This window comes from Pristiophorus japonicus, chromosome 1 (assembly GCF_044704955.1).
Source record: "Pristiophorus japonicus isolate sPriJap1 chromosome 1, sPriJap1.hap1, whole genome shotgun sequence".
Taxonomy (NCBI): domain Eukaryota; kingdom Metazoa; phylum Chordata; class Chondrichthyes; family Pristiophoridae; genus Pristiophorus; species Pristiophorus japonicus.
The window spans coordinates 383,805,241-383,817,782 of NC_091977.1; the positions used below are offsets into that span (position 1 = coordinate 383,805,241).

Sequence of the window (12,542 nt, forward strand, 5' to 3'; positions counted from 1 at the left end):
CTAGCAGCACCAACATCCACACCAACCTTCTCTGCAATCAACTGATGCTGCACTGGATATAGGGCATCATCACCCGTGCATATTGCTGCCCGGGACACCAGCGATGGACTCACCATGTCCAGATTTGCTTCACTTAACACTGTACACCCTGGCTGCCACATGATACACTAGGTAGGCACCCCCCCATTACCGTAAAGCATCCCAACAATGTCCAAGCCATTCCTTTCACACTCATCACCATTGCGGGGGTGGGCATTATGTCTTACTATTTACTGGAACTCACTAAGACACTTTCAAAAGTGCACACAAATCGGTCCAAGAAGGCAAAGTGGTGAAAATAAAGATTTCATTCTTGACAACACATTAACAGAAACTTTACACAAACATTCACTAAAGTACCCAAGTATCTACCCTTGTGTGTTGTTAGTTTGAATGATTGGACAAGGTTGAGGGCGAGTGTGAGTGGTGACTAGTGAGATAGGGAAGTGATAATGTAGATTGAGAGGGTTGGATGGAGGTGTAAGGTAAGTTAGTGTGAGTAAGGACGTGCAGGAATAGGGTAGGGGAGGCAGGGTGATGGGGATGTGATGAGTGGCACAAGATGATAAGGTTGAGTGTGACTTTGCAGTAATGTTTCGTGATCTACTGAGATCATTGAAAGGTTGCGCCACTGCAGCCTGGTCCTCCTGATGACATCCCTGCTTGTGCAACCAGGCAGTGTTGGTATCCTGGGGAGGTCTCTTTTGCCCAATGGAAGAGAACCCCCTTGCGTGCTGTGACTCCCCCCATAAGCATATGGAGGGAGTCATGGGAGAGCCTGGGTGTAACCATGCACCTTTGCGTAGTGCTTGTCAGTGTTTGCAGCACCTCAATGCTGTAGAACACTGGCAGAACAACTGTCAAAATATATGTGGCCATGGTCCCTTGAAAGAAACCGGCTGATGACGTGTCATCAGATAATATCATCAGACCCATTTCCTTTTAATTGACCGGGAACCTCGCAGGGCAGGCTTAACAAGCCCAATTAGGGCAAAATCACTTAGAGGAGGCGCGATGAAGATGGGTGTGGTGTATGTAGCACACAAATCACTGACTCCACACGGTCTGGTGTAAGTCTAACTGCTGTGACCTTCGTCCTTTATTGTTCAGCTCCAGAGTGCCTCCCAGGTGTGGTGGTCAGCCTTATATAGCCCTTGTTACAGGTACTACCAGGGTTTCCAACCGCAGCGCCCTCTGTGGTGTGGCATAGTACTTACAATACATAGAAACATAGAAAATAGGTGCAGGAGCAGGCCATTCAGCCCTTCTAGCCTGCACCGCCATTCAATGAGTTCATGGCTGAACATGAAACTTCAGTACCCCCTTCCTGCTTTCTCGCCATAACCCTTGATCCCCCGAGTAGTAAGGACTTCATCTAACTCCCTTTTGAATATATTTAGTGAATTGGCCTCAACTACTTTCTGTGGTAGAGAATTCCACAGGTTCACCACTCTCTGGGTGAAGAAGTTTCTCCTCATCTCGGTCCTAAATGGCTTACCCCTTATCCTCAGACTGTGACCCCTGGTTCTGGACTTCCCCAACATTGGGAACATTCTTCCTGCATCTAACCTGTTGAAACCCGTCAGAATTTTAAACGTTTCTATGAGGTCGCCTCTCATTCTTCTGAACTCCAGTGAATACAAGCCCAGTTGATCCAGTCTTTCTTGATAGGTCAGTCCCGCCATCCTGGGAATCAGTCTGGTGAATCTTCGCTGCACTCCCTCAATAGCAAGAATGTCCTTCCTCAAGTTAGGAGACCAAAACTGTACACAATACTCCAGGTGTGGCCTCACCAAGGCCCTGTACAACTGTAGCAACACCTCCCTGCCCCTGTATTCAAATCCCCTCGCTATGAAGGCCAACATGCCATTTGCTTTCTTAACCGCCTGCTGCACCTGCATGCTAACCTTCAATGACTGATGTACCATGACACCCAGGTCTCGTTGCACCTTCCCTTTTCCTAATCTGTCACCATTCAGATAATAGTCTGTCTCTCTGTTTTTACCACCAAAGTGGATAACCTCACATTTATCCACATTATACTTCATCTGCCATGCATTTGCCCGCTCACCTAACCTATCCAAGTCACTCTGCAGCCTCATAGCATCCTCCTCGCAGCTCACACTGCCACCCAACTTTGTGTCATCCGCAAATTTGGAGATACTGCATTTAATCCCCTCGTCTAAATCATTAATGTACAATGTAAACAGCTGGGGCCCCAGCACAGAACCTTGCGGCACCCCACTAGTCACTGCCTGCCATTCTGAAAAGTACCCGTTTACTCCTACTCTTTGCTTCCTGTCTGACAACCAGTTCTCAATCCACGTCAGCACACTACCCCCAATCCCATGTGCTTTAACTTTGCACATTAATCTCTTGTGTGGGACCTTGTCGAAAGCCTTCTGAAAGTCCAAATATACCACATCAACTGGTTCTCCTTTGTCCACTTTACTGGAAACATCCTCAAAAAATTCCAGAAGATTTGTCAAGCATGATTTCCCTTTCACAAATCCATGCTGACTTGGACCTATCATGTCACCATTTTCCAGATGCACTGTTATGACATCCTTAATAATTGATTCCATCATTTTACCCACTACTGAGGTCAGGCTGACCGGTCTATAATTCCCTGTTTTCTCTCTCCCTCCTTTTTTAAAAAGTGGGGTTACATTGGCTACCCTCCACTCCATAGGAACTGATCCAGAGTCAATGGAATGTTGGAAAATGACTGTCAATGCATCCGCTATTTCCAAGGCCACTTCCTTAAGTACTCTGGGATGCAGTCCATCAGGCCCTGGGGATTTATCGGCCTTCAATCCCATCAATTTCCCCAACACAATTTCCCGACTAATAAAGATTTCCCTCAGTTCCCCCTCCTTACTAGACCCTCTGACCCCTTTTATATCCGGAAGGTTGTTTGTATCCTCCTTAGTGAATACCGAACCAAAGTACTTGTTCAATTGGTCTGCCATTTCTTTGTTCCCCGTTATGACTTCCCCTGATTCTGACTGCAGGGGACCTACGTTTGTCTTTACTAACCTTTTTCTCTTTACATACCTATAGAAACTTTTGCAATCCACCTTAATGTTCCCTGCAAGCTTCTTCTCGTACTCCATTTTCCCTGCCCTAATCAAACCCTTTGTCCTCCTCTGCTGAGTTCTAAATTTCTCCCAGTCCCCAGGTTCGCTGTTATTTCTGGCCAATTTGTATGCCACTTCCTTGGCTTTAATACTATCCCTGATTTCCCTAGATAGCCACGGTTGAGCCACCTTCCCTTTTTTATTTTTACGCCAGACAGGAATGTACAATTGTTGTAATTCATCCATGCGGTCTCTAAATGTCTGCCATTGCCCATCCACAGTCAACCCCCTAAGTATCATTCGCCAATCTATCCTAGCCAATTCATGCCTCATACCTTCAAAGTTACCCTTCTTTAAGTTCTGGACCATGGTCTCTGAACTTACTGTTTCATTCTCCATCCTAATGCAGAATTCCACCATATTATGGTCACTCTTCCCCAAGGGGCCTCGCACAATGAGATTGCTAATTAATCCTCTCTCATTACACAACACCCAGTCTAAGATAGCCTCCCCCCTAGTTGGTTCCTCAACATATTGGTCTAGAAAACCATCCCTTATGCACTCCAGGAAATCCTCCTCCATCGTATTGCTTCCAGTTTGGCTAGTGGGGCCAGTTTAAGGTACTGGGACGACACACATCATTGCATAACATCACCTTCCTCCCCCCCACCTGGACGCAGGACAACGATACACACATCATTACATAACATCACACTTGTCCAACGGAAGGCAGGTGGGCATAGACAGTGCGTTAGTATGGTACATTTTATCTGGTTATTGACTGGTAGCGGAACCTTGATTTCCTTGTTAGCCGTTATCATTAATTGTACTTCATCCATTATTTTACACAAATACAGTGGCCATTCAGCATAAAAAAAGTAATTCTTATTATAAATTCACTATCTCACATTAACATAGCTCATTTTAGACTCGCTCTGCCAAACAGAAGTCCTTTGTGGGGACCACCTCTCTGTAAGGCCCTTTTGAGACTCCCGGGTGCATTTCCTCTTTAAGGCGCCATCTTTGATGCAGGAGGATTCCACGAGGCTTCTCCTTGGGCGCTGCCATCTTTGATGCTCTGCAGCTCCGACACGATGCCGCCGCCATCTTCTTCTCCGCCGCTCCGAATGCCCTCCACCGTCACAGACTCCGCTCCCCTCCGCTGCCACCTGACTTGCCGCCTCTCCTGCAGCCGCCGTGGCCTCTCCAGCGGCCGCACTTGCCGCGTCCCCCGCGGCCTCCCCTGCGGCTGCCATGGCCGCCGACCCCCAGCTGCTGCCGCCGCCCGACGCTACCAGCTCCTCGGCGCTGTCCGCCCAACGGCCTCTTCCTCTGTGGGGCCCTTCCGAACCGCCGGCCCCTGGATCCCTCAGCACCCCGCCCGCAGCGCCCCGCCGGCTCACCGCCTCCCCCCCCCCCCCCCCACTAGACCCCTCTGTGCAGGGCTGCTTGCCTGTGGGGGCTGGGGCTGCAGGGTCTCTGTGTGAGGTCCGGGCCTGGGACTTGCCTGTGGGGATTAAGGCTGCAGGGTCTCTGTGTGAGATCCGGGCCTGGGACTTGCCTGTGGGGATTAAGGCTGCAGGGTCTCTGTGTGAGGTCTGGGGCTGGGACTTGCCTGTGGGTGGATTGAGGCTGCAGCTCCAGCTCGGTTGGCACTGCTCTCTGGGGACCTGGAGCACGGCAGCACCCCGGGGAGCAGCAGCCTGTGGAGGAATGAAGTCTTCCCAGCTCCTACGGACCGTCCCCATCCACCTCCGGCCGAGGAGTGTCGGCCCATCGCCTGCAATGACCCACAAATGTAAAGCATGCGTCTCATCCCCGTGAGATACCTGCACCATCGCTCTGCCGAGAACAGGTATCAGTTCCCTGGTGTAGGTACGCAGCTTCGCCGTGACCGGGACCAGTTTGGGTCGTGCAGCTGGGTTAATCCACAGTTTATCAAAAATTCTCCGACTCATCAACGACGGACCCGAGCCCGTGTCCACTTCCATACTCACTAGGACTCCGTTGATTTTTACTTCACTTGTCACTGGGGGCGAATCGTCGGTGCACGTATACAGTCCAAGCACCTCATCTTCTTCTACCTGCTCCTCGCTGAACAGTGGATCATCCCCCATCTCCCCAGCCACACGGTGAGTCCGATTTCTTCTGAAGGTGGCCTTTAACGTGGCAGGTATTGCACGTGTACTCCGCAAACCTGCACCGGTGAGCCCCATGGCTTCCTCCACAGCGCCAGCATGGTGCTGCTTGATTGGCCCCCCTCGGCAGACTCTGAGCTCCAGGATCCCGAGGTCCGTGCTTTCTGCCCTGGGCAGAGCCACGTTCTGCAGTTTTGTCCGTGGTGGGCGCTATCCTGTGGAAAGTGCCTGCCGGGTTCGAGACTGTGTGGATCATTTGCTTGGTGCTGCAAGTCGAGGTCATATATGCCCGGCTGATGGCGATGGCCTTTGTCAGAGTGACTGTGGGTTCCGTGGCCAGCAGCTTGTGAAGGAGGCCCTCGTGGCCAATCCCCATACCGAAAACGTCCCGCAAAGCCTCGTCAAGGTGTGCTGCAAAATCACACGGCACCGCGAGTCTCCTGAGGTCCGCAGCATATTTGGTGACATCCTGGCCCTCAGATCTGCAGTGATGGTAAAATTTGTATCTGGCCGTGAGGATGGTCTCCTTCGGTTTCAACTGGTCACGAATGAGTTCAGTCAGTTCCTCGTATGACTTGTCCCTGGCATTCCCAGGTGCCAGCAAATCCCTGACGAGACAGTAAACGTCATCTCCACAACTGGAGAGCAATATCGCCTTATGCTTCTCTCTCATTGCGTATGTGTCCTCGTCAGGTCAATTGCTGTGAAGTAGCACTCGAGCCTTTCCGTAAAGGCCTCCCAATCATTGCCCACGGTAAAATCCTTTAGCGAGCCCAGAGTAGCCATGGTTGCGTGGAGTTCGTCCGCTTCCTCGTTGCCAATGTGGTGTATGTAGCACACAAATCACTGACTCCACACGGTCTGGTGTAAGTCTAACTGCTGTGACCTTCGTCCTTTATTGTTCAGCTCCAGAGTGCCTCCCAGGTGTGGTGGTCAGCCTTATATAACCCTTGTTACAGGTACTACCAGGGTTTCCCACCGCAGCGCCCTCTGTGGTGTGGCATAGTACTTACAATACATTTAAGGTACTGGGACGATACACACATCATTACATAACAATGGGAGTGGGGTTTGAGGCCGTTGTCTACTCCAGCCATGCCGGACTCACCACGGCTGGTGAAATCAAGGTCAGAGAGTCAGCAGCCTTCTGACAGCCATCCTGCAACTACAGGCGTAGCATTGCATAGGAGCACAAGAGCAAGCAAAGGCACACGGAAGACAGGCATTAAGGGAATGCTCAAGGGTGATTCGATGACTTTGGTACGTAATATTGAATGGTTTGATTTATAATTTTGGTTTGGAATGTTTGTTTTTTGGTGGCTTTTATTGGAGTATTGTAGCCAAGAGGTCACTGTGATGGTCAGTAACAGAAGGAAGGTAAGGTGTGGGAATGGGGAATTGGGATTGCATTCATTGGTACCACAGTCGGATGAGTCGATCACGGAAGCTCGGCCAGAAACAGGCTGTGTTATTGCCTCCTCCCTTCCTCCTCCTCCTCTTCCTGCTCTTCAGCGCTTCGGCATTTACCTGGTTGCAAGAGCTGTGCCCTCATGATGGAGATGTTGTGCAACATGCAGCAGACCACCATGAAACTTGAGACGTGCTCTGGCGAGTATTGAAGGGCTCCTCCAGAGTGGTCCAGGCAGTGGAAGCATTGTTTAAGCATGCATCTGGTCTGTTCAATCAGATTCCATGTGTCAGCATGGCTTTCGTTATGTGCATACCGCCCACATGCGGTTGGGTTGCGCACCGGAATTATGAGCCAGGTGGTCAGTGAATAGCCCTTGTCACCCAGTAGCCACCTTCTGATTTGCCTTGGCTCAAATGTGGATGGTACAGTGGACTGCCGCAGATTGAAGTCATCATGACCGATTCCAGGGTACTCAGCATTGACCCGCATGATGCACTGAGTATGGGTGCACATCAGCTGGACATTGAGCGAGTGGAATCCATTCCGGTTGCAGTACATCTCCGAATTGAAATGCGGCACCCAAAAAGCAATATGTGTGCAGTCAATGGCATTCTGAACCATGGGGAAGCCTGTTATCCTGGTGAAGTCATGTGCACACTCTGCCTGCTTCTCTTGGCAAGAGAGAATGAAATATATTCAGCTCTCTTTGCATACAGAGCCTCCCTTATGCAACAGTGCATGGCAAACTGGGAGATGGTGGAAATATCGCCTGCTCCAACCTGGAAGGAGCCCAATGCATAAAAATTCATGGCCATGCTCACTTTAACAGCCACTGGCAATGCCGTCCTTGCACTGCTCTGAGGCTGTTCTGCTTGCAGCAGTTGGCAGGTTTCAGTAAGCACCTCCTTTTTGAAGCGGAGATGCTCGCATACACTGCTCCTCATTAAGGTTGAGGTAGGAGAATTGCTCCCTGAAGATCCTGGATGGATATGGCCTCCTGCTCAGAGCTCTTCTTCCCCCTCTTCCTCCTTTGTGTCGCCTCTGCTCGTTTTCCCTGTCATGCTGCAGATCAAGGCAGATAAAAACTCCTGCCATGTCTGGGAGCAACTGGTCTGAGCACAAGCCTTGAGGTACACCACTCTCTGGAGAATTCAATAATTCAAACAAGATAACAAACCACCAAACACTTCTACAAACTTACCAAGAACCAGTAAAAATTAAGTAGCAATTAACCTGTAAGTAATTGATGATCCCTTTAAATAGCACTGGTGACGGGGGGGGGGGGGCGGCGTCCTTCCTGCTGCTGAACACATATTCAGCTCTGCGTGTTTAAGAGAGGGCGCTGGCTAGAGCGTTGAGGTCGAAAATGGCAACACTGGTGTCAAATCAGTGTTTTACACACTGACAGATGTCACGATCTGCGCACTGTACATACTTCCGCCGTTCTCTCCCAGTGCTCGTACTAATGATCTCACCAAAATGGCGTCTGGCACAGCCCGCTCCAGAAGTGTGCGCGCATGATGTGAACGCCATTTTGGATCCAAAATGGCACCCGTAGCGTCGAAAAACTGGGTGCTATGGAGCCGAATTTTGCTACCAGTGGCTTCCTCCTGAGAAGTGAATTCAAAAATATAGGCTGTATATTTCTTCAAACTTTCTGCTGCTGTACTGCCATAACTTCGTCATGTATTCTAGTACATTTCTGACGAAGTTACACAATAGTGATTGAACAGAAGAAACATGTTAAACATTACTGTGCAGTTACTTTCATATGCTGCAGTGTCATTCCTAGTATCTACATGCATTTTGATACATCTTGTAAGCCAGTATAAACAATGCATACTACCTTACATAGCCCTTCTTTATCACTGTGCTATGAACTCATTTACACTGTTTAGTGTTTCACGGGTCACATAATCCAGATTATCACTGTGTTCAATTCATCATTCTCCTTTGAATTTCACTCAGTAAAATTGTGGCCATTCAAGAAAAGCCCCATTTGTAGAATTTTATGGGGCCAGGAGGAGCAGGAGATCATCATTCAAGAACCAACTGTAGAGCTTACTGAAGCAATAAAATGTTTTTATATGATCCAGAAAGTTAAAGTCTGAAGTTTTTAATACTGCAGAGTCTAATGTCACTTGTACAATAAGAGCTCACGCAGTGCCAAAAATATCCTGTTAACACTGTGGGGCAAATTGAGCAACAGGACAAACAGTTAATGTGCAAGTTTGCACATATGCAATTACTCAAAATCACTAACATCATTTTAAAGCAAATGCCTATGTGTAAATCTTGCACATGCAGTTAGTTAAAAAGTCGCAATCATGATTTTTAGCACGGACAATAATGTCATGTGACTGCCAATGTTTCAAGGAATTTGAGATTCTGGGCTATAACTACAAGTGTAGTTTATGTCCCTGATCTGGTGATAAAATGTTTGAAAATCCTTGGACCTGCTGAGCTGGCATAAGATATAGGAATGCTTACTATAATAAATATCACCGAATAAAAATGGATGAATCATTGAGTTTACATGTTATCAATGTCTATTTGCTTTTCACATTACTATTGTACTGTATTTTTATATGTGTATGATTGATACCTGCTCAGATTTAAAAGGGAAACTTTACTGTACAAGTTGTTGTTGTGTTGTTGTGGGGTAAGTGGTTGTTTCTTGCTCTTCTGGTGCAAAGCTTCATGTGCTGCAAATGTATATCGAGAATCTGAGCACGCTCAATTTTAATGGACATAAAGTCCTGCAAATTAGGTAAAGCTCTGCACCAAGAGCACTAAAGGTTAAAAATAAACAATAAAGGTGAAAATTAACCTCGATTTTGTTTTTTTTTTAATAGTAAATTTCAATTTCTTACCCATGCTGTTGTAATGTGGAGCTCCCACTTGTATATGTTTTTGCCACCCATGGATATGACTTACTTTCCTTCATTAAATTCATGCTGGAAAGGATGGCATCACAGTGGCTCCCTTGTTCTCTGTACCTGTACTGTAAAACTTTCCACAGAATTTTGGCAAACAAAAGTAATAATAAATAAATATCGGTTTGGTTTTTGAGTCCAAGCTCTCTGGAAAGTGTTATAGCCCAGAAGCAGAGCACTAGTTGGTACCAGTGGTGGCATCCTTCCTAGAATACATTGTATGAACAATTTATGGCATCACAAAGTATTTAAAAAAATCATAAGCTGGAATTTTCCAAAAGCCACAGCAAATGGTTTGAGTGCATTTTGCCTGGGAATGAACTGCTACTTTTCTTTTCAACGAGGTAGAGTTTGAAAACTTTGACTATTGGTCAGATGCAAGCAAAGTAAAATCTTGTGTACGGCAGACAGTTGACAGCACCGGTTAATTCAAAAATTACATTGTTATTGGTTTATCTGGGTTTCCTCGCTCACTATTTCGCTGTTCATTGAATCAGTTATAAGGTTTTTTAAAAATCCATTTACAGTGTGGTCATTTAGATTATTTGGCATATTTAAACTAAATTTATCACCCGTGCTCTGCTATCAGGGAGCTACATTCAAAGGTAGCATAGATTGGAGAATCAGCATTACAATGTCATTACCCTATCTCTGGCCTGTATTCCAATCAATAGTGCTTCTATCTGGTTTGGTGAAAACTCACAGATAATCCAATAAACTTTGATGATCCAGAGTGCATGTCTTGTGTGAAATTTGTAATTCAACAAGTATTTGATATTGACATATGTGAAAAAATTAATCAGTGTCATAACATCCATCAGAGGAGACTGAGATGAGTCTAGCTTATCATGTAGTGCATAGTAAACTGTTAATTGGATTCCCATTAAATATAAAGTGCATTAACTATGATACAATACTGAGAATTTAAAACAATAACTGAAACAATTCCCCTAGCAAGATGCATTCCAGCTACTTACATCGGAGTAAAAGCGAGTTCCAATTACCCGAGCCAGCTGTGGATTTTCCTGCATACAATTTTGTGGACAATACATCCTGAAATTAGAGAGCAAAAAAGATAGGTTCAATACTCTGGTTTAAGTAAAACTGAATCAAGCAGTGGCAGACATGTGGATATTGTTATATGATTTTCACTGTCAAAATAAGATATTTTGTCAAAAGGAAATCCTTAAACAAAATGTTTTGGGACATTTTCTACCCTAATGAGTGTTGCTTTTACTTAAGTGATAGGCTTAACAATTTACTTTTAAAATCATTTCTATATAGGTTTTTCCTATTTATATTAAGACATGGTAATGGCATGGTCTTCACTTGATGCTCTTTTTCATGTCTTAGAACTTCTATGGACCTAGTCCTAGTTCCTTATAATCAGTAATCTGCTGCCATACTCATTGGCCTAGAAATTCGAGTAGGCCGGAAACCTGCCGGTGACAGCGCCAGCCGGGCTAACGGCCGCTGGCAGAGAAAGTGCAGGCAGCACTGGTATTTTGGTGCTGCCTGCTAATTTACATCAGTGGTGCGGAGAATTTGGGGTGCAACACGCTCTTTCCTACTCTAAGCTGAGCAGGAGGCCGAAGGTCACGTTTGTTACCACTTGCATTTAAGGAAAACGAGGAAGAAATGAGTCAACATGTAGCCCATGTACGGAATAATTGCTGAATTTATTACAGCAATTTACCGACCTCCCGCTCAAAAGCATTCAGCTTTTATGGAGAAAGCTCTTGTCATTTAAAGCGCATCAAAGTGACACAAGCAAAGCTCTGGAACCTATCTATGGAAGTAATCTTTTAAATCAGCTCAGGTTCTGGCTTGTAAAATTTCTACAGATGGAAAAAGGGCTCGGCAAATTGTTCATTCATTTGTGGGGAACCTGTTGACTGCGCCAGGGAAGTTTATGGTTTGATTAGACTTTGGGTTTTAAGGGATCGGAGGAGAAGGGTGAGGTGGGTGGGTGTAAAACCAGGCAATTTAATTATTTTGTTTGTACCTCTCATTACAGTGAAGAAGACATGCAGCATTCAGTATTGTTTGAAGAGAAACCATTCTTTGCAGGCACCAGAGCTAAAAGGGGACATTGTTCATTTTTTGACATTGAGCCAAGATGACCCATTTAATGCTTTCAAGGACTCTCCCCTATCACTCTCCTCACACATCTCATTCTAAAGGAATAGACTAAGCAAAGCTCTTTATTTTAAATACTTGTTTAAATTTTTATGAAGCAGGAAGAAAAAGATGTAGGACAGGAACGCTCAAATTCAGCGCTTTGTAGATTTTGAAACATCCATCGGTGATTCCTAATCCAAACCTCAAGTTTACTCTTATAGTCACTCAGAAGTAGTCACTTGCACTATTACATTACACACCTCTCAACCTAAAATATTCAGTTTGGATTTAAACAATGCTATGGAGAAGGATCTTCATAACAAGGTTTCCTATATGAAGTAAAATATGAAATAAAGCAGAAAATGCTGGAAATACTCAGCAGGTCAGGCAGCATCTGTGGAGAGAGAAACAGAGTTAACATTTCAGGTCAATGACCTTTCGACAGAACTGGAAAAAATTAGAGATGTAACAGATGTAACAGATACTTTTTGTCACTTAATCACTGCTGCCTTCCATTCTATCACAGACCTTTCCTTTTGTTCTTTCATCCCCTCCTCCCTTTCCCTGCCCCTGCACTTGCTTAAAATCTGTTGCATCTCTAACTTTTTCCAGTTCTGATGAAAGGTCATCAATCTGAAGCGTTAACTCTGTTTCTCTCTGCACAGATGCTGCCTGACCTGCTGAGTACTTCCAGCATTTTCTGTTTTTATTTCAGATTTCCAGCATGCGCAGTGTTGTGCTTTTGTAATAGGTTTCTGACATCTTTGTTGTGCTACTTTCTCCTCCAACTTTCTCCTCCCCTCCTTTCCTGAAAGTG

General features: G+C 45.9%; 1 protein-coding gene across 1 annotated transcript in view; it reads right to left on the minus strand.

Moving 5' to 3' along the window:
* LOC139259667 (cysteine-rich secretory protein LCCL domain-containing 1-like) overlaps nucleotides 1-12,542 on the minus strand; it is a 117,422-nt gene that overhangs the window by 17,758 nt on the left and 87,122 nt on the right. Inside the window, exon 12 of the mRNA XM_070875225.1 lies at nucleotides 10,582-10,657. Within this exon, the coding sequence (XP_070731326.1) occupies nucleotides 10,582-10,657 (76 nt within the window). The remainder of the gene's footprint in view (nucleotides 1-10,581; nucleotides 10,658-12,542) is intronic.